This window comes from Dunckerocampus dactyliophorus, chromosome 17, assembly GCF_027744805.1.
Source record: "Dunckerocampus dactyliophorus isolate RoL2022-P2 chromosome 17, RoL_Ddac_1.1, whole genome shotgun sequence".
Classification (NCBI taxonomy): Eukaryota; Metazoa; Chordata; class Actinopteri; order Syngnathiformes; family Syngnathidae; genus Dunckerocampus; species Dunckerocampus dactyliophorus.
In genome coordinates, this window is record NC_072835.1 from 3394425 (window position 1) to 3416958 (window position 22534).

Genomic DNA, 22534 nt, shown 5'->3' on the forward strand with positions numbered 1-22534 from the left:
TCATTTCCCACGTGACCTGACTTCTCCATCTTCTTGCTCCTCCCTCCAGTATTACTGCTGTAAGAAGGAGGAGTCCGAGTCGGAGGAGGAGGAGCCCGACTTCGCCGTCACATCGCGCCTCCCGCCGGTCCACTCCAACCACAACATTGTGGCGGCTACGGCCGCCGCCTCCTCCATCCCCAATGGCCCCGCCCTCTTCCCCACCCCCCCGCTGGCCAGGAAACTGACACGCTCGCAGACCTTCTGCCCGTCGTGCACGCACTACGAGCTGCCCTTCTACCTGCAGCCGCCGCCCCCGCAGGTCCACCAGGCCGATGGCTTGAGGAACGGCGGCGAGCGGGTCAGCTACCGTGCCGTGCAGCAGCCACCGCCGCCGTTACAGCAGCAGGACATGGAGCTGCCCGTGCCCGTCAACATTTCCAACTACCGCAGGCCCCACCTGGCCCGCTCGGTCACCATGAGGGACATGTTCACGCGCAGCTGCAGCATCAGCACTGACGTTTAAACCGTCGTCGTACTCTCAGGGCCTCCGCTGACTTTTAAATGTTTAACTATTTACGTTCCGATATAACTTCTTGGCTTTGTTGTAAAAGATGTTCCCTCTTCTCCCGGATGACGTCCTGGTCAGGGATCGTCTCTGTGCCGTGGCTGCTAAGGACAAAAACATGATTGGTGTCTCCCTGCCATGGAAGGACGCTTCTGCTCCATCCTGCGCGGATTAGACTCCACCATGAACGAGCCAGGAAGACGGCGGGGATCGATTGAACGTTGGCTGTACAGTCAAAATCACATCAAGGGCTCACAGAAGATAGAAAACAGCTATTTATTTTACAAAAAAATGTCTTGTACTCTGCTTTCTCACAAGGATTTAGTAGGAAATCGTACCAAAAGTTACCGCAAAAAAGTTGCCTGCGAAGGACAAGCAGCTGGACGAAAATGCGTATGTTTGATTAGACCTGAAAATATGCCTCTCACGTTTTAAATTTTCAATATTAAATTGAGTCTTACGCACTAAGAAACAATCACATGCACACAGCATACAGAATTGTGCTTACAAAACGTGCAGCTACACAACATCAAGCATCTTGCTGGAAAATGCTGAGTGAACCGACTTGAGAGACATCGCCCTCTGCTGGATTCATAGTTCCAGCACTCTTTTTTCCCCCTGCAGATAGCGCCATCAAATTAGTTTCCAGAAAACACGCATATACAATTTAAAGCAGCAAACTCTGTGAATAGGCGGGGACCTACTGTATTTGCCACAGAAATGTTATATTTTGCCATCATTTTATAGCAGTTAGTCATATTTTCTCAAGCTTTTTCGGGCAAGGAACCATATTTACAGTAGTCACTTCCAAAAGTAAAGTTGTGCGCCGGACGCTTCACTATAAGGCAGCAGGACACTACTATTTGATTCCTTCTTCCTTAAAACCAATACGTAAAATACATGAATAAAATATAGGGAGATGATTTGTAGCAGCTTTTTGCTAATTACCATCTTCAGTCCAATTATGTTAAACTGATCATTTCTAATGTTGAAAAACTGAATGTCTGGAGTTGAAATTTGAATTTCTTGAAATATCATACTTCAAAACGCAGGAAAACCTACCAAATTCTTATTAGAACACACCCCCTTTTAAAACATGTTTATTATTATTTAATATTACCGCCAATGTGCAGGCTAATGCTTATCAGATTTATTATTAATTAACTGATGGCAGGATTATCTACGAGTGATGAAATGACGCACACACTGGTGTGAAAAAGTGTTTGCCCCCTTCCTGATTTCCAACTTTTGTCATACTTTACGGTAAATGTTTCAGATCATCAAACAAATGTAAATATTAGTCAGTGACAACACAACTGAACACAAAATGCTGTTTTTAAATGAAACTTTTTATTATTAAGGGAGAAAAACAATCCAAAGCTACATGGTCCTGTGTGAAAAAGTGATTGCCCCCCAAACCTAATAAGTGGTTGGGCCCCCCTTAGCAGCAACAACTGCAATCAAGCGTTTGTGATAACTTGCAATGAGTCTCTTACAGCGCTGGGGAGGAATTTTGCACAATTGTTGTCATTCAGCCACATTGGAGACTTTTCCAGCATGAAGCGCCTTTTTAAGGTCATGCCACAGCATCTCAATAGGATTCAGGTCAGGACTTGGACTAGGCCACTCCAAAGTCTTCATCCATTCAGAGGTGGACTTGCTGGTGTGTTTTGGATCATTGTCCTGCTGCAGAACCCAAGTTGCTTTCAGCTTGAGGTCACCAGCAGATGGCCGACATTCTCCTTCAGCAGAATTCATGCTTCCATTTATCACAGCAAGTCTTCCAGGTCCTGAAGACCATCGCACTACCACCACCATATTTTACTGTTGGTATCGGTATGGGTAACAGGGGGGCAGAGATCAGGAAGGGTGCAAACACTTTTTCACACCAGTGCACAGATTATTCCGATAAGAGAGATTCCGGGCGCTAACGTCCATCTTCAGTCCCTGGTTAGGTTTGGCAATACACATTAAATATTTACATTAGTGTACAGTAAAATGATTATATCATAATAAACACAGGATATACGGTAAAAGTCAAATAAGTATTCAAAGTATGAAGTAGTAATCCTGATACTTAAAAAAAATTACCTTTTTTTAAAGTATTTTTACTAAATTTTATTCCGGAAAAACGTATGAAATCCTACTAGATTCCTATGAGGACACGCCCATTTTGTTGTTGTTTTTTAAATCTTGCGCAGGCCTGCTGCAATAATGCCTCATTTATTTATTTTAAGGATAACAGGATAATCAAGAAGTGATGAAATCCATATACTGTATTGCAATTTATTCCGATAAGAGACTCCAGACTCCGCCCCCCTCTGCTGGAGCTTCACGGACTCTTCTAAACCTTCCCTCCTTCTTTCTGTGCTGTTTGATTTGTTGATCCGAGTGCTGAAAAGTAACAGCAGATTAAGTAGGAGTACTCCTACTCGGACTAAAAAAAGTGCGTGACTGCGATTTTTTTGGTTGGACTGGACGCCTTTTTTCTTCTTCTGTCTTCAAATGGATGCTCGTTCTCTGCTTATCCTTTTAGCGGCTTTCTTTTTCCAACATGGAGTTATTGACACGTTCTAACAGTGCTATGCTATGTCCTTGTTAGGGAGCCACACAGGAAGTCAGTGCCATATAAGGAGTGAGACAAAATGCTATTCTTTGTTAGTATTCTTTTGATTCCTATGAATATTGCAGGCGTGTATGCAAATGCAGTGTTTGCTTTGACGTCCAAAGTATTTGAATTGACTGGCTTTTTGTTCACAACCAGCCATGTTTTTTCCTGTCCTTGTTTTTAATGGCTAACTGGAAAACACACACAATGTTGCTAATAAAATCTTGTGGGAAAAATCCTTCATTGTTTTGGTTATGGTTTAATGTATTTCGATATTTTTTTTTAAACAAAAAGAAAAAAAAATGTAACAACGGAAACAAAACAACAAGCGCTCTTTGGTTTTAGGGATCCGGATCCACCTCCTGCTGTCTTTTGCGTTTACTGGGTTCCTAAATCCAGCGATTGTGTTGAGCAGCCGCTTGTGGCAATGATGTTCAATGTCAACTGTTCATGAATGTATCATCCTTCTAACTGCGTGCGTCTTTCTTTGTGGTTTGTATCCTCCATATTCCTTGTTGTCATGGTGACGTGCTCTTTAATATTTACCTAGATCGTTGATCTCTTTGACAACAAGCACTCTCGCTTCTCCTCGGCGTCCGTTTAGGTTGATGTGAATTTTACCGTTGGTGCTCCAAGTGCTTTGTATCTTTCCCTGCTTCCTCAAGTCTCGTGCTTTCTTGGCTTTCTCGTCAGCGCTGTGTTCCGTCGGATGCTCATTCATGTAAACGTTTGTGCAGTGGGATGCAAGTATCGATGGTATTGATATCTATGTCCACCTCCTTTGATTGGTAATTCATTGCTTTGTTGAAGGAACATCCATTCGTTCTGGTCCTCCTCTGTTTTGGACTACCCTATCTTTTGGCCTGGGTGTAATTCGGAGTCTTGTGAGGATCATATTCTGATCCATCTCATCAATTATACATATTTTCCATTTGCTTACTGATATTGTCCTTGGCTTCTTTCCGTTCCTCAAGGGTGGTGCGCAAGGCAGCGTTATCCTCCAGTAGTGCCTTGATATCATCCTGTAGCATGTAGATATCATTGCATAATGCTCTTTTTTCTTGCATAGGGTTTGTAACCTCCTTAAAAGCAGAGCGCAAGGCTGCATTATCTTCCAATAATGGTTTGATATCGTCCTCCAGAATGTTGATATCAATGCATAATGCTCTATTTTCTTCCATAGGATTTTTAGACTCTTTAAGAGCTGCGCACAAGGCAGCATGTTCGTCATGTAACTCCTCAATTTGTTCTCTTAGTGCCTTGGTATCCTTGCTCAGTGCTTTATTCTCCTCCTTAAGGGATATGACTTCACCCTAGATCCCCCTGGGCCCGCTGGGGGGGGTTGTCCTCTGCCGGGCGCTTGGGCGTTTGTCGGCGTTGCGCTTAGTGCTCTGCTGGGCCGCTGTCTGTGTCCTCCCCTCCCCCGGTCTGTCTGCGGGCTTGTCGGGGGTGGGGCTCCGGTGCGCTGTCGGCTCTGGTGGCATGTGGCTGGTCTGGCTTCTGGTGGTTTGTGGGGTCCATCGGCTGGTCTGCTGCTGGTCTCGCCTTCTCGGCTCTGGTGCTTGGCCTCCCTGCGGCTTGGGGTGCGGTGCTCCCGATCCCTCTTCGGGGTTTGCTGGCCTGCGGGTGTCGGTTGGCGCTGTGTGGTGGTTCGCCTGGCTGCTCGCCCGTTTTCCCACCCGCCTGCTCAGTTTCCCGCTTTCCTCCTCACTGGCTCATCTGTCTGCCTTGCTGGCGGCGTCCTACCGTTGGGAGGGTGTGGCCTGGTGTCCTCCTGCTCCCCGGCAGTCCGCGCTCTTCGCGCCTGGGTTCTGGATTGTATGTCTGGGACCCCGGGGTCCCCGGCTCCGCTGCTCCTTGGGTTACCAACGGGGGATAGGGTGAGGCTTCCGGGTGTCGGGCAGTCGACCACTGTGTGTGTGTGTGCACGCACGTGTGTGCGTGCGTGTATGTGCGCGCTTGAGTGCGTAGGATTGTGTATGTGCGTGCGCATGGGGACGTAGGGGTGTGTATGTGCGTGCGTAGGAGTGTGTATGTGGGTGCGTAGGAGTGTGTATGTGCGTGCGTGTGTGTACTTTATTTATTTATTTATTTTAGTTATTTATTTTTGGGGGGGCGGCATACAGGGGTTTGCTCCATGGGGTCGGGTGCTGGGTGATACATCTCTGCCGCCCGTGCCTCCGCGGGGTGGGTGGAGCGTGTGCCTCCTGCATCCCTGGGCGGGGCGGCCCTGGGGTTGGCCCGGGGCGGGCCGGGCTCCGCTCCCTGGGGGTGGCGGTGGGCGGGGATTGGCGCTTCCGGCGTGGGCGGGCTTCTTTCCGGTTGTGGGGGCGTCTCTGGGCCTGCCGGTTTGTGGCCTCAGGTACTCGTCTGCCTTTGTGGGGTGTGATCTCTCGCTGGTCTCGGGGGTTGGCAGTCCTCCGGCCCGCCGACGCCCTGTCCTTGGCTGGGATTACCTCTCTTCGGCCCCTTGCTGGTCTTCCTGGGGGGGAGGGCTCTCTGGGCTGGCTCTTGGGGCACTGATCTTTGTGCTGCCTGCCCTGTGGACCTGGTGGCCTTCTGGCGGCGGGAGCTTGGCCTGGCTATTTGGGGCGGGGCTCTCTGGGAGGTGGAAGGCGGCCCCTTTCCTTTCATGCATTCTCAGTGACAATTACACGCCCACACATTCTTGCACCTTTATATATATATGAAGTCTTCCCCACATACAGAGATACCTGTACATATGCACACTCACAGTACATACGTACTTCCCCACATTACTCACTGAGTTAACCAGGGTGTTATTATGTTGTTGGTTTTATTACAGCGACGGTGATATCAGCAGTATGGCTATAGTTTTTTTTACAATGATGTGCATTACAGTAATTATCATTCTGTTCACTATCATGGAAAACCATTTCATAACTGCTATTATGTGTGACTGTTTCAATGCAGTATTGTCATTGTGATCACTATCATAGTTCATCATTTCATGACTACTATTATGTGTGACTGTTTCAATGCAGTATTGTCATTGTGATCACTATCATAGTTCATCATTTCATGACTACTATTATGTGTGACTGTTTCAATGCAGTATTGTCATTGTGATCACTATCATAGTTCATCATTTCATGACTACTATTATGTGTGACTGTTTCAATGCAGTATTGTCATTGTGATCACTATCATAGTTCATCATTTCATTACTACTATTATGTGTGACTGTTTCAATGCAGTATTATCATTGTGATCACTATCATAGTTCATCATTTCATTACTACTATTATGTGTGACTGTTTCAATGCAGTATTGTCATTGTGATCACTATCATAGTTCATCATTTCATGACTACTATTATGTGTGACTGTTTCAATGCAGTATTGTCATTGTGATCACTATCATAGTTCATCATTTCATGACTACTATTATGTGTGACTGTTTCAATGCAGTATTGTCATTGTGATCACTATCATAGTTCATCATTTCATGACTGCTATTATGTGTGATTGTCATTGACAGCGTTGTCATTGTGGTTGTTGATATTGTTTTGTCCTTTGTCCTTAAGTCCTTGTTCGTCTTTATAGTTGTCAGACATTTATTTGCTGATGTAGTTCTGTATGTTTCTGTTGTTCTGTTCTTGTTGTCACAATTGTTGTTGTTGCTGCTGTTGTCCTTGTCTCTTGTCTCTCTTTTTTTCGTCCCCCCCGGTTTCCTTTTCTCTTCTTCTCTGTCCCCTCCTGCTCCGGTCCGGTCGCTCCAAATTTGCTTTATAACAAGCATCAAAGTCAAATAAATTTTGTATAACAGGGTAATTGTATATCACACTTCTCCCTGGCAGAGTAAATCTGTTGAGCACTTGACGGCATTTAGATGTACAATTCTATCTGCTTTAAAGGCTGGACAGGACAGGGGTTAAAAAAAAAAGATCCCCCTGACCATTCCTTCGAGGGTGTCGTTCTGCCATAGTACCCATTCAATATTTGATAGCAGACACTGAAACTGTGCGTTTTTGTGTGTCTCCAGGGTTTGGGTTCCAATCAATGTGAATTCTCAGGTGTTTCAGATGAGTTGTCATTACTTGTGCCTCAGTCCAAGTCAGTTGTCAGGTGACAAAGGGAGGCAAACACCCGAAAATTTGCTTTGGCTCCAAAGACATTAGACTTCACATGGACTTTCGCACATTGGCCTGATTTGGACATGCTCGCTAAAGACCCAACTGCACCTGACTTGGAATAAAGACTTGTCCTCATACCTGACGCTCCAGGGATTAGACTAAAATCCGGTCTTCTTTGAATTCAAGTCCAAGACTTAGGGTTGAAAGGATGACCAATTATCAGGTATTTTGTCCTTAAGTCCAAAAGGTTGAGCTGCAAGTTTGATCAGTTTTCAGTTCTTTTGATCAGGTCATGAGTCCAAGTCAGCTGTCTGTGGCACAAAAACATGAAAGACATAAGACTCCAGGACAAACACTAATCGTTGGATTTAGACTTGTTCTGAAAGACCTGACTTGGACATAAGCTGCCCAAAGGATCAAATCTGTGATCTGAGTCAGATCTGCAGTATTTAAGGACAAGTCAAAGACAGTTCTGAAGCCTTTGGGTTTGCTGTCTAATTCAAGGATCTGGTCGTTGCGGTTCAATCAGGTGTCAGTTCTGTGGGGCAAGTCATGAATCCAACTCAGCCATCAGGTGTCTGGGGGACAAAAACCTGAAAGACATCAGACTCCAGCTCAAAGACCTGATTGCTGGATTTAGACTTGGACATAAGTTTCCTGAAGGATCAAACCTTTGATCTTGAATCCAAGTCAGATCTTCTGTGTTTAAGGACAATTCCAAGACAGTCCTGAAACCTTTGGGTTTGGAATCTGATTCAAGGATCTGGTCTTTTGGGTTCAATTAGGTCTTTCAAGCAGGTCTTGAGCTTGAGCCCTAGTCAGTCATCAGGTGTCTGCTGGCCAAAGCCCTGAAAAGTTGCTAGCTAACGGCGTACTAGTCAGTCACCCAGCAGCTAGCACTGGCAGCTAGTGTTAGCATCAGCCCTGAAATACCAGTGAATGTAGTCCATTGTTGCTTTTTTGTGGAACACAATCGCACTGAACAATCCTCCCGATGATTACATGTCAAGTTTAGCAATGTCATGAACGTGATTCCAGACAATTTGTTTTGTAGCGCCTGTGACAGTCGCCTCCTGGGGTGCTGCTCGAGCCGGCCTGACAATAACGGTGTCAAAGAGAGAGACATCATCTGAGAGGTTTTTCATGTCTGCAGCTAGTTGGTTGTATGAACGCCACCACAAAGCATCTATTCATGTCTAGGCCTGCCAGGGTGGCACCTCGCACGCCTCCATCTGTGCTCGCTCTCCTTCATTAGCTCTGACTCATCCTTCTAATAAGTGCATCCACTTCCTCGTCTTGCCTCGCTGTTTCTGACTGCATACTTTGGCCGAATTTCAATTCTACCCCTTAGCCCTTCCCCTTCGTCCTGCCCCAACCCCTTAAAACCTGAGACCAAGAGGAAGAAGCCCCTAAGAAATGGGACACCACTTGATTCTCATTCCATCATCACCCTTCACCGCTGTGACATTGGCAGATGAGATCATTCAATTGTTCATAATATATGTTTCCTAACATAAAATAAGGTGCAAACATTTCTACATTATTTCAATGTTATATAGCCTACTTCAGAACTAGGCATGTTACGATAATCAATAAATCAATTAACCACATGATAAATAAAAACAAACTCGATAATTTTGCCGGCCTCGATAAATTGACATGTGCATGCGTGTTTGTTGTTTGTTGTACACACAGAGTACTGCAAGTAAGTGTACACATTCAAAACATGGCGAATATTTACATGGAGTAGCAAATGATTGAATATGTAATGAAAGATGAGCGATTTTGCTGTGAAAGTCAGCACCAGTGGAAAGGACATAAACCGGATGGACAAACTAATCCGGAAAGCCGAGCAAGTTGTCGGCATTTGGAGGCGTTTGTAACAGTGAGAGACAGGAGGACACTGGACAAACTGCTCTCCATCATGGACAACCCGACCCACCGTCCACTCCATCGGACAATACAGGCGCAGGGGAGCTTATTCTCCAACTGACTCCTCCCGTTCCGTTCCCACAGTAAACGCTACAGGACTTAATTCATTCCACACACCATCCAGCTCTACTGTACAATACCTCACTTGTCTGTAAAAGATAATTCACCACATTTTTGCGCTGTACTTTCGGCCCTCCCTTGTACATTTACTTGTATTTACCATATTCTGTACACCAGGGGCCACCAACGTGGTGCCCGTGGGCACCAGGTAGCCCCCCGTGACCACACGAGGTGCCCGCAAGCCTGCTTTTCATTCAGGTTTTCAGTTAATAATGAAAGAACAGTAGAAAGAAATGCATTCTGAAATACAAAATGTGAGTTGTGGACACCAGCATTTTGTTCATGTTCTGGTAAAACAAGCATATTCGCTTTGTTTGGGTTTAAAATAAGCTCTGAAAATAAATGTTACAAAAATGAGTAGCTCTTGGCCATTTTCATTTTGTAAAAGTAGCTCTCACAAGGAAAAACGTCGGTGACCCCTGGTATACACTATTTGTAAATACAGTCAAACCTGTCTTAGCGGCCACCTGTATATAACGGCCACCTGCCTATAGCGGCCACTGAAAAATCCCCCGCAGACAATTTACGTGTTATAAACCCTGTGTATAGTGGTCACCTGTCTTGGTCAATATCTGACCGCATATAGCGGCCAAATTACCGACTCAAGCAGAAGCTTCATGCACGAAAAAGTTACGTTTTTTAAGCAATGAAGCCGTCATGTTTAGAGTTTAATTACTGAGTCCTAGCTAAGTCACAATAATTCACAAGATCCACACAAACTGTCAGTTGTTCAACATAAAAAAAGCTGTCTTCTTTGGAGCTTGTTGCAGACAGTGACACCGTTTATTTCCTGGTGTGAGACAATGTGCACTGGTCAATACTGTAATGCCGCTTGTTGTGGGGAAGGAGAGACTCACATCGCCGATGCACTTTAATGGCTTTATTAACAGCGGTTTATTAACCTAGTAGTTCTTTAAAACTTTTATCCGCAGTCCCACAGTGCCCTCTACTGGTCAACATGTAACAGTATAATTATATGTACCTGCAAACACAACAAGCTTCTAATCACAGACATGTTAATATGTGCACGCACAAATTCAAAATGGCCACCAACCTGCCTATAGCGGCCACTTTTGCCGTTTCCCTTTAGTGGCCGCTATAGACAGGTTTGACTGTATGCAAATCTTGTTTTATCTTATATTATTTTGATTTATTTTTTTTTATACTATTTTAATTTTATTATATCTTATTCATATTGCATTGCATTTTATTTAAGAGTGTTTGTCTTTTTCCTGCCTTTGAGCTACTGTAACTAAGCTTTTTCCCTTGTGGATCAATAAAGTCTGTCAAAGTCTATGTCTGTATGCTTCTTTCTATTTGTCTCTGCTCTGCCCCTGCAGTGTGGTATATTCATTTCAAGTCTGGTCACCAACCATACTTGGTTTATAGGGCTGTACACCCCTGTACACCCCTTACCCCTTGATTTAAGAATTGATTCTCGTGAATGCGCCAAACAAACCTAGGGGTAAGGGGTAAGATAAGGGATAAAGGGTAAAATTGGGATTCACTCTTTGTACCTTGACTTGTGTCTCACCTTCAAACTGCAAACAAGCTCGCTGGCCGCGGAGGCTTTGCCTCAGGAGCTTGGATCGTCCACAGTGAATGTGCTCCCATGGTAACGTTGGAGTCTGCCTGGAGTACAGACACAATAATAGTCACAGGATGACTGGTCTTGTATGCTTGACACATGACCAACTGACCAAATGAAAGCAGAATGGTGTCTCTAGGTACTTGAGAAAAGAAGAGAGTAAAAAGGGAGTAAAAAGAAAATTAAGAAGAAAGTTGAAATATTTGGAAAATAAAAAAAGGGCAATAAGAGCAAAGAGTGAAGTTGACATGACTAATAGACTTTTTCAGCTCTTGTATGTGACAACGCTGAGATGCAGTTTGTTGTTGAAATATACTGCACACTCACACGTGCTACACTTCTTGCTACCACTCCCCTTTGTCCTTCTGCTGCAGCTGGCCACGCCACTCCAACCTGCTTGGCCATCCTGCAGTCCAGTAATCCATCCAGCTCACCGGGTAGTTCCAGTTATCTTTTGTTTGCTGAGTGCAGTCCTTGGTTCTTAGCTTCTTAGCTTTTTACCGTCACCCTGAGTTCCTGTTCTTTGCCTTATCTATGTTTTTTTCATGAAATTATCTTGAACTGTTGGACTCGTCCTGTGTCTGCATCCTGGGACCCAACCACCCACTCCTCAGAGCCTGACAGTACCTATACCATACCATACCAGACCGAAGTATACCATACCATACCAGAATATACTACTGTGATACCATACCATACCAGAATATACCACTGTGATACCATACCATACCAGAATATACCACTGTGATACCATACCATACCAGAATATACCACTATGATACCATACCATACCAGAATATACCACTATGATACCATACCACACCAGACCAACGTATACCTATACCATACCAGACCAGAGTATACCACTATGATACCATATAATACAAAGTATACCTAGCCATACCATACCAGACTACAGTATATCATTATGATACCGTACCATACCGAAGTATACCATACCATACCAGAGTATACCACTATGATACCATACCATACCAGACTATACCACAATGATACCATACCATACCAAAGCACACCTATACCATACCAAACCAGAGTATACCACAATGATACCATACCAAAGTATACCTATACATTATACCAAAGTATACCAATACCATACCATATGCCAGAGTATATCAATGTGATACCATACCAAAGTATACCTATACAATATTATACCAAAGTATACCAATACCATACCATATCATGCCAGAGTATATCAATGTGATACCATACCAAAGTATACTTATACGATACCATACCACAATATACCAATCTGATACCAATATGATACCATACTAAAGTATACCTATACAATATTATACCAAAGTATACCAATACGATACCATATCATGCCAGAGTATATCAATATGATACCATACCAAAGTATACCTATGCAATACCGTACAACAATATACCAATGTAATACCAATATGATACCATACCAGACAACCAGATACCTATACAATACCAAACCAGACCAAAGTATACCTATGTGATACCATACTAGAGTATACCAATATGATACCAGACTAGACCAATGTGTACCTATACCATACCAGAGTATGATATGATACCAGTATGATGATACCATATTATACCATACAAAAGTCAAAATATTAAGAGAAAAAGTTCTAACAAGAAAAAGTCACAATTATGAGAATAAAGTCATAATATGAGGAAAAATTTTATTTTAGTAGCATGAAGTTGAAAGATATAAATATTTTTTAAAAGCCTAATATGATTCTCCTCTCATTCTGTGTGGGAGTGGTAAGTTTTTGTCTCATTTGTCCTCACACCCCACTCCATTTGAAACTTTTTAAAGTTTAGAACAAGAAAATTGGAGAGGCTAACTTGTTGGCTCGCCAAGCTAGTGGCAGCTGTCTTATGTCCTTGCCTGCGCAATGTTATGTAAACAAGGAAGAATAGGAGTGTGAAGATGACAAGATTACAGATTATAGGGGTGTTATTTCATGTCTACAGGGCTCTAACGTTAAAACCCGTATTTAAAAAATCATAAAAACTATGAAAATATTCCATTTATTAACATTGACTGAAAGTTTGAACAGCTTTACGTTTAGAATAAACTGGAGAGGCTAACTTGTTAGCTCGCTAGCTTGTTTGTCAGCTTTGTCATCAGTAGGCAAATGTGCTAGAAGTGTCAAAGCCCTTGGAGGTGGAAAAACGCTGTTCAAGTGAAAGACCATTTACTACCGGGGAGCAACAGTGTTTGTTGCTATATTAATAGTAAATCCATAGTCACTGTACCATACCATGCAATAGATCTACGTAAGCATCACAAACATCTGCTAAAAGCCCAGCAAAACCGATTTTAGGAAAACAGAAAAGCTAATTCACTTTATTTGTTGTGGCTATGTCATTTTCGAGAAACATGGCCCAAGGCTTATGAGGATTGAACCAGTGCTAAATTGCTAACCCAAGGCTAAGAAATTTGGACCTAATTTTGTTTAAATCCAAGTTCTAACTGCAAAAGGAAAGATCAAGCACCTAGACCTGAACAGGTAGTGTAGTGTGGTGTGCTTGATAGAAACGATGAGAGAATAAACACTTTTTTTCGCATTTTAAGCCCAATAATGACGAATATGTCCTGCTGAATGTGTCTGATTCCTACTCCTCCCTTTTCCTCTTATATTATCCTATACTATGTTTGTGTTTGCATCCATTATTTGCTCTCTCTGCATGTTTTCTTCTCCAGCAGTGGAATTGAGATGCAGCACAGAGCACAGAGTGCCTGGGATCCCCATCATGAATTATGAAGATGATAGATAGGAGGCTTTCCAACAAACCTCACAAAAGCCGCCTGTCTTCTCCCCGCAGCTTGTTGCCTTGCTCTTTCTGTTTCTGGGTGGAGATTATGTGCAAAAAAGCAAACATGTTGTGTTGTCACACTTTATGTCACAATGGATCCCATCCAGTAATGAGTTTCAAGTTATACAACATAATGCAGGTGTTACATGCCACATTTTTAGAATAGTTTTTTCTTTGTGATGAGTTGAACTATGTGTTAAATTGAATTTATTAAATTATTACAATAAAAATTCCAATTAAAAATTACATTCTACAATAATTGTATTTTTAAATATTAAGTTTTTAAGCTTTTTTATAATTATGATTTTTAAATTATTAAATATACAAATTAAACATGCATTATACAATATTGTATATAATATACTGTATAGTTATTACTTTGGTTCTACATTGCAGTAGTGTACTTTTTTCCAGTATTTGATGAAGCTCTTGCATTGGCTCTATCTAGATTCTGCTGGTGTGCCTCATAATGGGGACGGTCCATCTGTGACACACATGACCAGTGCATGCATGATCCATTACTGGCCAGTAGTGTGTGTGATCTTTTCTAAAAGGAGAAAAAGGGCCGTGTTTCCTCTCTGAATTTTTTATTCCCACCCTCTCTGTCTTCGTGCCGAGTAATAAATAAGCAATGAAAGCTGAATGGACTTTGATTTTATGTCCTCCACACATTTCCTCCATCTTTCTGTATGTTTTTTTTAAAGCTAAATCTTTCACCGTGTTTCTTTCCTCTACTTACCCAGTGAACCATATACTGAACATCTCCAGCCTCCAATGTGCTGTTTTAAAAGTCTGAGCTTCTCTCAGTGTGTGTTGTCTAATAGTGTGTCTTTTGCCCACTGAACTTGACCTTTTGCTTTGTTAATCCGCCAGTGATTTAGATTGAGAGCGCTGGTGGCAGTGAATTAGTCTAAGAGGCTGCTCGGAGGGGTTGAGCGCTCAGGCCAGAGAGGCTTTGGGTGTAGATTAACACATGAATATATGTCAAAGTGCCACTCTGTGATTATGCAATAGTCTGCTTTTGAGACAGGGAGAGTGCACAATTGAAGGGAATCCTACATTAAAATCAGCAGTCAGTTTAAGTGAGGATTTGTCTCTATCTAGTGGTCACATTAGACAGGACATGTTCATTTAGTACGTTTAGCTTTGGCGAACTATCAGATGTTGACTTTCTTTTGGAAATACTTTAAACAAACAAGGCTGCTTGCTGTGTTGTTTTTATAAGCATTTTTCTAATTTTAGGAGTGTTGCATTTACAAAGTTTTAAACTAGCAAAAAGAACATATACTATATGACCTTTCTAAGCTACCGTATTACCAAACTACCAAAAACCCCGCCTATTGAGCGCAGCGAACCAATCAGGTTGTAGCATGACAACAGCCCGCCAAGTGCAAACTTCCTGATTTGGTTTTTCAATGGCCTTCGCTTGTAAACAGACTAAGCTAAATATTAGCCAAAAATATGAATTTAGAGCAAACGTCTGTAGATAACGGTGAACAAAGAAAGTCCATCAGTTCCACACCAGAAGGGAACGAGCTGAAGAGAGGAGCACTGAAAAGGTAAATGGTATATACGATCGTTGTCCGGTGACGCTGCACTCATTTTGAAAGAAAATTACCTATTTTTACAGTTAAATAGCTTACTATATTAAGTAAGTTATGTAGCTGACTATATAGCTTTCTTAGGGAAATCATGCCCATAAACTCCTCACATTTATATGTGCCTTATTTGTAAAAGACCAGTACATACAGTGGTGTGAAAAAGTGTTTTCCCTCTTCCTGATTTTTTTATTTTTTTGCATGTTTGTCACACTTGAATGTGCTCCATCTTCTATGGAGCTGGAGCCTATCCCAGCTGACTTTAGGCGTGAGGCAGGGTACACACTGGACTAGTCACCAGTCAATCACAGGGCACATATTGACAATCAACCATTCACACTTATGAACAATGTTGAATCTCCAATTAACCTAACTTGCATGTTTTTTCAAATGTGGGAAGAAACCGGAGTACCCAGTACTCCACACAGAGATGCCCAAATGGAGATTTGAACCCAGATCTTCCTGATCTCCTGACCTTGTGGCCAACATGCTAACTACTAAGTCACCGTGCGGCCATGTGAAAAAAAAATCCAAAGCTGTGTGAAAATTACCTCAAGAGCGCAGCGACGACTCATCCAAGAGGTCATAAAAGACCCCACAACAACATCCAAAGAACTGCGCAGGCCTCACTTGCCTCAGTTAAGGTCAGTGTTCATGACTCCACCATAAGAAAGACACTGGCCAAAAACGACCTGCATGGCAGAGTTCCAAGACCAAAACCACTGCTGAACAAAAAGAACATTAAGGCTCGTCTCAATTTTGCCAGAAAACATCTTGATGATCCCCAAGACTTTTGAGAAAATACTCTGTGGTCTGACGAGACAAAAGTTGAACTTTTTGGAATGTGTGTGTCCCATTACATCTGGCATAAAAGTAACGCCACAGTTCAGAAAAAGAACATCATACCAACAGTAAAATATGGTGGTGGTAGTGTGATGGTCCGAGGCGGTTTTGCTGGAAGACTGGAAGACTTGCTGTGATAAATTGAAGCATGAATTCTGCTGAAGGAGAATGTCGGCCATCTGTTGGTGACCTCAAGCTGAAAGCAACTTGGGTTCTGCAGCAGGACAATGATCCAAAACACACCAGCAAGTCCACCCCTGAATGGATGAAGACTTTGGAGTGGCCTAGTCCAAGTCCTGACCTGAATCCTATTGAGATGCTGTGGCATGACCTTAAAAAGGCGCTTAATGCTGGAAAAGCCTCCAATTTGGCTGAATGACAACAATTCTGCAAACGCTTGATTGCAGTTGTTGCTGCTAAGGGGGGCCCAACCAGTTATTAGGTTTAGGGGGCAATCACTTTTTCACACAGGGCCATGTAGCTTTGGATTGTTTTTCTCCCTTAATAATAAAAAGTTTCATTTAAAAACTGCATTTTGTGTTCAGTTGTGTTGACACTGACTAATATTTCCATTTGTTTGATAACCTGAAACATGTAAGTGTGACAGACATGCAAAAAAATAAGAAATTACTTAATTACCATAAGTCTTTCACTATCTAAATCATTTCAATGTTTTCCAAAGCTAGAGACACTGCGCTTTCCAGTGATATGCGGGTCATTATGGTTACCGTGGGGACTGCCTCACAGCATCTCCAGGAACATTAGGCTTTGATAGAAAGCAGAGTGGGTGGGGTCTGTTTACAGAGCAGCGTGAGCCTGTCTGGTGTGTGAAGAAAGAGAAGGAAAGTCCTGCAGAAATGCCATATATTATTGGACATTGGGTGTTTTTTTTTATTTGTAGGATGAGGTTTAGTTTGTTTTGGTGTGATTGCAAAACAAGGAGGGACGTTCACACACTCTCCAATGTCTTATAGTTTATATTGTAAATCCAAAATCCTTTATTCATCTCTGGGTGTCTTAATGAGTAAAAACATGTCAAATTCAATTTTTTTTTTTTTTTTGAGGTGGTCTATCATTATAGCCATTATAATAACACTTTTTTTAAACCGCTGCCAGATGTTTAAAGTACCCCTGAGACAGGGGCCAATGCACACACAGTTCAGCAGATTGTGTGACACGTTTACAGCTAAAATAAAACAAAACATTGCAGGTGGACTGTTCTAATTATAGGTGTTAAATTATTTACATGACACGATCTCCGTGTCGATGTAGAACTCCTTTCTCAAAGCTGAAGAAAGTGAACTCCAACTTCAAATCACCAGTAAGTACCTCTCCTATTCCACGCTTAACCCGAACACGTACAGTGTATCACATTTAAATGTTGATATTGTTGTTCCTGCTTCTCTGCACAGGGACAGGTCACCAAGACGACTAAATTGAGTCCGGAAGAAGAAGTGGAGGAGCTGGAGAGAAGCCGAAGGCAGCTGGATGCTGAGATAGCACAGCTGGAGTCCGAGTGAGTGCAGCTGCTTTTAGTATTTGGAATGAACGTGTAGTGTTGTTTTATCAGGGGACAACTAGTATGTATTAGGGATGCCCCGATCAGGGTTTTATGCTGCCGATTCCAATGCCGATCATCCATGAGTGAGATCGTCCGATACAGATCACATGACTTAACTGTACATTTTCCTATTTATTTATGATGAGTGGTATTGGCCAGGTCCACCGTTACCCCAATTCTAAGGGCCCCTGGCAAATAGGTCATTATTAATAAATAAAATTTTGGGCGGATAGTTTTTTTTTCATGTGTTTTTTTTTTTACCTTTATTTTTGGGAAACAATTTACAGTATGTACTCTTTGACACAAACCTGAAATTAATTTGATGCATGTTTTGGAGTAATAACAATACATGGGGAATAAGTTGTTCAGTAATTTATTTTTTAGCTCAAGATAACAAAATGAACAGAATAAAATAATGCAAATAAATATCCTTATTAAAAAGAAATCTTAAAAGAGAATAAATTAAGTGTCCAGGTTGCAGGGGTCTCCAGCAGGCAACATTTCAATTATACACTACTGTATTTACCAAGCACATCAAACAGTGTGGCCATCGTCTCTATACTATTTTGTGCTCATTTGTCATTATATAAAGGCATAAAGTCTGAGTTACTTACAATAAAAACCTGCTCAGAGTTGAAGCAAATATTCTTTGACCCTTCGGTGATCTACTCAACATCAGGTGGCGAGCTCGGAGACCCCTGTGATAGTGTCACCATCATAAGGCTTTACGTTCATTAAAGTACAGCCACACACAAATGACAACAAGAGAGCAAAATTGTTCAGTGACACTTGGAAAAAGTTAGAATGTAGCCCATGAACGTGGGACAAAAACTAAATTCTAGATACCTAGCTGCCGCCGGTGACAGCTAGGCAACGCGTGTAAAGAAAGATGCAAGAAAAGTTGAACACCAATAGGTTTGACAAGGGAGTGATCAAACACACGGGCCTGGAGTGGAGTAGCCTGTGTCAAGCTGTCAAACTCAAACCATTGAGGTTTTACAGACTAGTGTTGATTCGATACGGGACCAAGTGCGTCCTTTGTCGGCTCAATACATGTTTGTGTTGTCATGACATGAATTGTGATGTCAAAGGCATTTATCGGCATATGCCCATCACATGCGGAATCGGTGGTCGTCCCTTGTATGTATGCATTTTAGTATGGGTCCTGTTTTTGAGCACTTGTTGTTATTTCTCCAGGGGATACAAAGTGGAGGAGCTGGATGATCACATCGACATGCTGCATGAGTACAATGATATCAAGGACATGGGACAGTCACTCCTAGGTAGACTAGGTATGAAATTTGTCAGCGTACGTAGCATATTAATAGGCTTATAAAAGAACTGTGTGTGCCGCAGTAAAGGGTTTACATGTGGTTGGAAAGACCTAAAATGTCTGGGAATTCCTGGATAGGACACAGTATAAGATGCACGGACGCAAATTGATGATCTCAGGTGTTAAAAACAGGGCTTGGCTGCGGGCTTGGCTGAAAATATGGGGCAGATGTTAACAGTAAACACGGTTCTTTGCAAAAGTGAAAAGTCAGCATCTCTACACGTATGGGAATACTGGTGGAACCACTTGACCCCATCACAGCTTTAGCAGACAGCGTAAAAAGGGCTAATGTAGTAGGATGGCCATTAGTTTGAATTGTAGTTGTTACGCAGTCGACCGGCAGAGGCCGCCAGAGTAGCGTCTCTTCAGAGACTTTCTACCATACACGTCCTCTATGTTTGTTTGTACGTTACAACTTTTCAATCTCACAACCCTGCTTATTTATCGCCTAATGAAGTAGTTTAATCAAATGATAGTATCAATGTCTTCTACAGGCTGTCCACTGAATGTCACTTTCCGGGTTCATTCATGTGAATACACAGTATGACATGCGTTGATCATAATCAGGAGATTGTGTTGTTGTGTTTAGTCATTCCAAGCTCAAATGATTTTGTACAAAATGAGGAAGTGTGGAAAGGTTAGGAAAGTTTAGATGAATCACAGCCATAGCATGAACGATGTAACAAACCCTTGCCTAGTTTTGCACACGCATGACTAAAGGAGACATCGCCACGAGTTTCCTCACACATTTAGTCATTTTTTTACTGTGCTTCCAAAGCCACTTTCTCTCACTCTACATTCACGCCGATAATGACTCCTTTGTAAAGCCCAAGAGAGTTTCCCCTCGCACACAATGGATGTCTTTTACACAACACTTAGGCACAATCACGTTCTCTGTCCGTCATGCAGACACATGCGTACAGTCTAATGCAAACACACACTAACTTCCTGCCTTTCTGCCCTCGCTCGCTCGTGCTCATTAAAGAAAAAAACACACACTTTCACAAAGGGCCTACGCTCAGTCGCCGAGTTTGACGTGCTGCACGCTGTCAAGGAGATGCTGCGTGGACAGCTGTCACTTTGTCTCTAGCCGTGTTGCATTTTAAAACTAGAAATGCAGATTGACAGATGTGATGACAATGTATCCCACCAGACATTTTACTGATGTTTCTCAGGTACAGCGGCTGCTCTAGGATCAAACACAATCCATTCCCCCATTGGAAATAATGGAAATAATCTATTAGAGTCAAACTGACTCCAATATAAAACCTTTATTAACTGCGTAGGCAGCAGCAGCAGGAGGAGGCGTCAAGGGTCCAGTGTTAGGTGGGAGGATACACAGCCAGTGTGGGGGTACTTCAAAAACAGCCAGTTATTTTTATTTTTGTATATAATGTCAATGCAAGGTTCTGTCATATAACAAATCACATCAATTAAAACAGAAGAGCTATGGACACTAATCAAAGATCCTCTATGTAACAAGAGCACTCTGCTGTTTTGAAGGACCTACTGAAAAACAGTCAAAGATCTTCTGTATAACAGGAACTCTGCTCTTTTTAATGATCTATTGTAAAAATGCTGCTCAAACATTCTCTACATGACAAGGGCACTGTGATATTTTTGAGGACCTACTGCAAAAAAACGCTAGTCAAAGATCTTCTATACCAGGGGTCACCAACGTTTTTCCTTGTGAGAGCTACTTCTACAAAATGAAAATGGCCAAGAGCTACTCATTTTTGTAACATTTATTTTCAGAGCTTATTTTAAACCCAAACAAAGCGAATATGCTTGTTTTACCAGAACATTAACAAAATGCTGGTGTCCACAACTCACATTATTTCAGAATGTATTTCTTTCTACTGTTCTTTCATTATTAACTGAAAACCTGAATGAAAAGCAGGCTTGCGGGCACCTCATGTGGCCGTGGGGGGCTACCTGCTGCCCGCGAGCACCACGTTGGTGACCCCTGCTCTATACTATAACAGGAACACTGCTGTTTTTAAGGACCTACTGACAAAAAACAGAAACTTTTTTTTTAATGACGTGCTGGAAAAATGCTACTCAAAGATTCCCTATATGACAGGAGCACTGTGCAGTTTTAAGGATGTACGTGGGGGACACAACAGTCAAGGATCTTCTATATAACAGGAGCACTCTGCTGTTTTTAATGACCTACTACAAAAACGCCATTCAAAAATCTTCTATATAACAGGAACGCTCTGCTGTTTTTAAGGACCTACTGGAAAAAATACAGTCAAAGATCTTCTATATAACAGGAACTCTGCTATTTTTTAATGATCTATTGTAAAAAAGCTACTCAAAGATCCTCTATATGAAAGGAGCACTGTGCTGTTTTTAAGGGCCTATTGAGGGGAAAAAACGCCAGTCAGAGATCTTCTATATAACAGCAACACTGCTTTTTTCAAGGACCTACTGGGGGTGTGTTGGGGACACCAGTCAAAGATCTTCTATGTAACACCAATGCTCTGCTGTTTTTTGAACAACCTACTGCAAAACCGCTAGTCAAAGATCTGCTATATAGCAGGAATCCTCTGCTGTTTTAAGGACCTACTGAAAACAAAAAACACCAAAGATCTTCTATATAACAGCAACACTCTGCTGTTTTTAACGACCTACTGCAAAAACGCTAGTCAAAGATCTTTTGTACAACAGGAGCACTTTGCTGTTTTTAAGGTGATGAGGAAGCCATGCACTGAATGGGGGTGTTTAACTACTCTTTTTTGCTGTTTGTTGCAGCTGCTCTACGCGGGACCACCACACGAGATCTCTACAGCCACTTTGGCCTGGAACTGGATGACTGACACAAAAATAGCATTTATCTTCATTTGTAGTTTTAGTATCGTCGAGCAGCCGGGTGTGTCCTTATCTGTCTTGAAACACAGTGTGTGTACTGATGCTTCAAAAAAACAATATATGGATGAACTTTGTCCTCATTCTTGTGGGGGGAAAAGCTGATCACGCGTTGTTACCTTGCATCATAACTGCAGGTTGATGCATCAGATAATAACGTGGTTTATCTCTGTAGACTTTGCTGTTGCTGAAGACACCTCCAGCTATTGATAAGAAGTATCTGCTTTCAATTTATGGGAGCATAGGTGTCGCTTAAGGATCATTTGCAATCTTACCTGTTTGCTAGTAAGTAATTCCAACAATTGTCACTCCTTTCACTGCCTGCAACTAAGACTAGCTTGTGTATTTATTTAGTACATATTTTTCAGACTCTCCTTTAACAGTGTAAATATTCCATCATCATGTATTGATACAAACATCCGCTACAGCAGCCACAGACTCCAAAAAACACAAGAGCACTGTCGTATAGATCTTTGACCTTCTTTTTTACAGTAGGTCCTTAAAACAGCAGAGGGCTGTTTTTTTTTTTTTTGTTTTTTTTTTTCATCTTTTTTTTTGGACCTTTGGCTAGCATTTTGTGGCAGGTGCTTAAAAACATTGCTCCT

The 22534-nt window shown here is 42.2% G+C and overlaps 2 protein-coding genes across 4 annotated transcripts in view; both read left to right on the plus strand.

The window, feature by feature from the left end:
- The window catches only part of fam163ba (family with sequence similarity 163 member B, genome duplicate a), a 38984-nt gene extending 33704 nt beyond the window's left edge, over positions 1-5280 (plus strand). For all 3 annotated transcript variants that reach the window (XM_054756188.1, XM_054756187.1, XM_054756189.1), the window contains one exon: positions 50-5280. In XM_054756188.1, coding sequence (XP_054612163.1) covers positions 50-505 — 456 coding nt within the window. In that variant the 3' untranslated portion in view covers positions 506-5280. The remainder of the gene's footprint in view (positions 1-49) is intronic.
- Positions 5281-6423: 1143 nt separating this feature from the next.
- swi5 (SWI5 homologous recombination repair protein) lies at positions 6424-22446 on the plus strand. The gene is made up of 6 exons (XM_054756190.1): positions 6424-11328; positions 13611-15282; positions 17437-17485; positions 17577-17680; positions 18923-19017; positions 21816-22446. The coding sequence occupies exons 2-6, from the start codon at positions 15185-15187 to the stop codon at positions 21878-21880; spliced, it is 411 nt and encodes a 136-aa protein (XP_054612165.1). The 5' UTR covers positions 6424-11328; positions 13611-15184; the 3' UTR covers positions 21881-22446.
- The last annotated feature ends 88 nt before the right edge of the window (positions 22447-22534 follow it).

Coding starts and splice junctions, on each gene's coding strand:
- swi5 (XM_054756190.1), top strand. CDS start 15,185: ATGAATTTAGAGCAAACGTCTGTAGATAACGGTGAACAAAGAAAGTCC. Junction 15,283..17,436: donor AAGAGAGGAGCACTGAAAAG/GTAAATGGTATA, acceptor GTGTCGATGTAG/AACTCCTTTCTCAAAGCTGA. Junction 19,018..21,815: donor GTCACTCCTAGGTAGACTAG/GTATGAAATTTG, acceptor TGTTTGTTGCAG/CTGCTCTACGCGGGACCACC.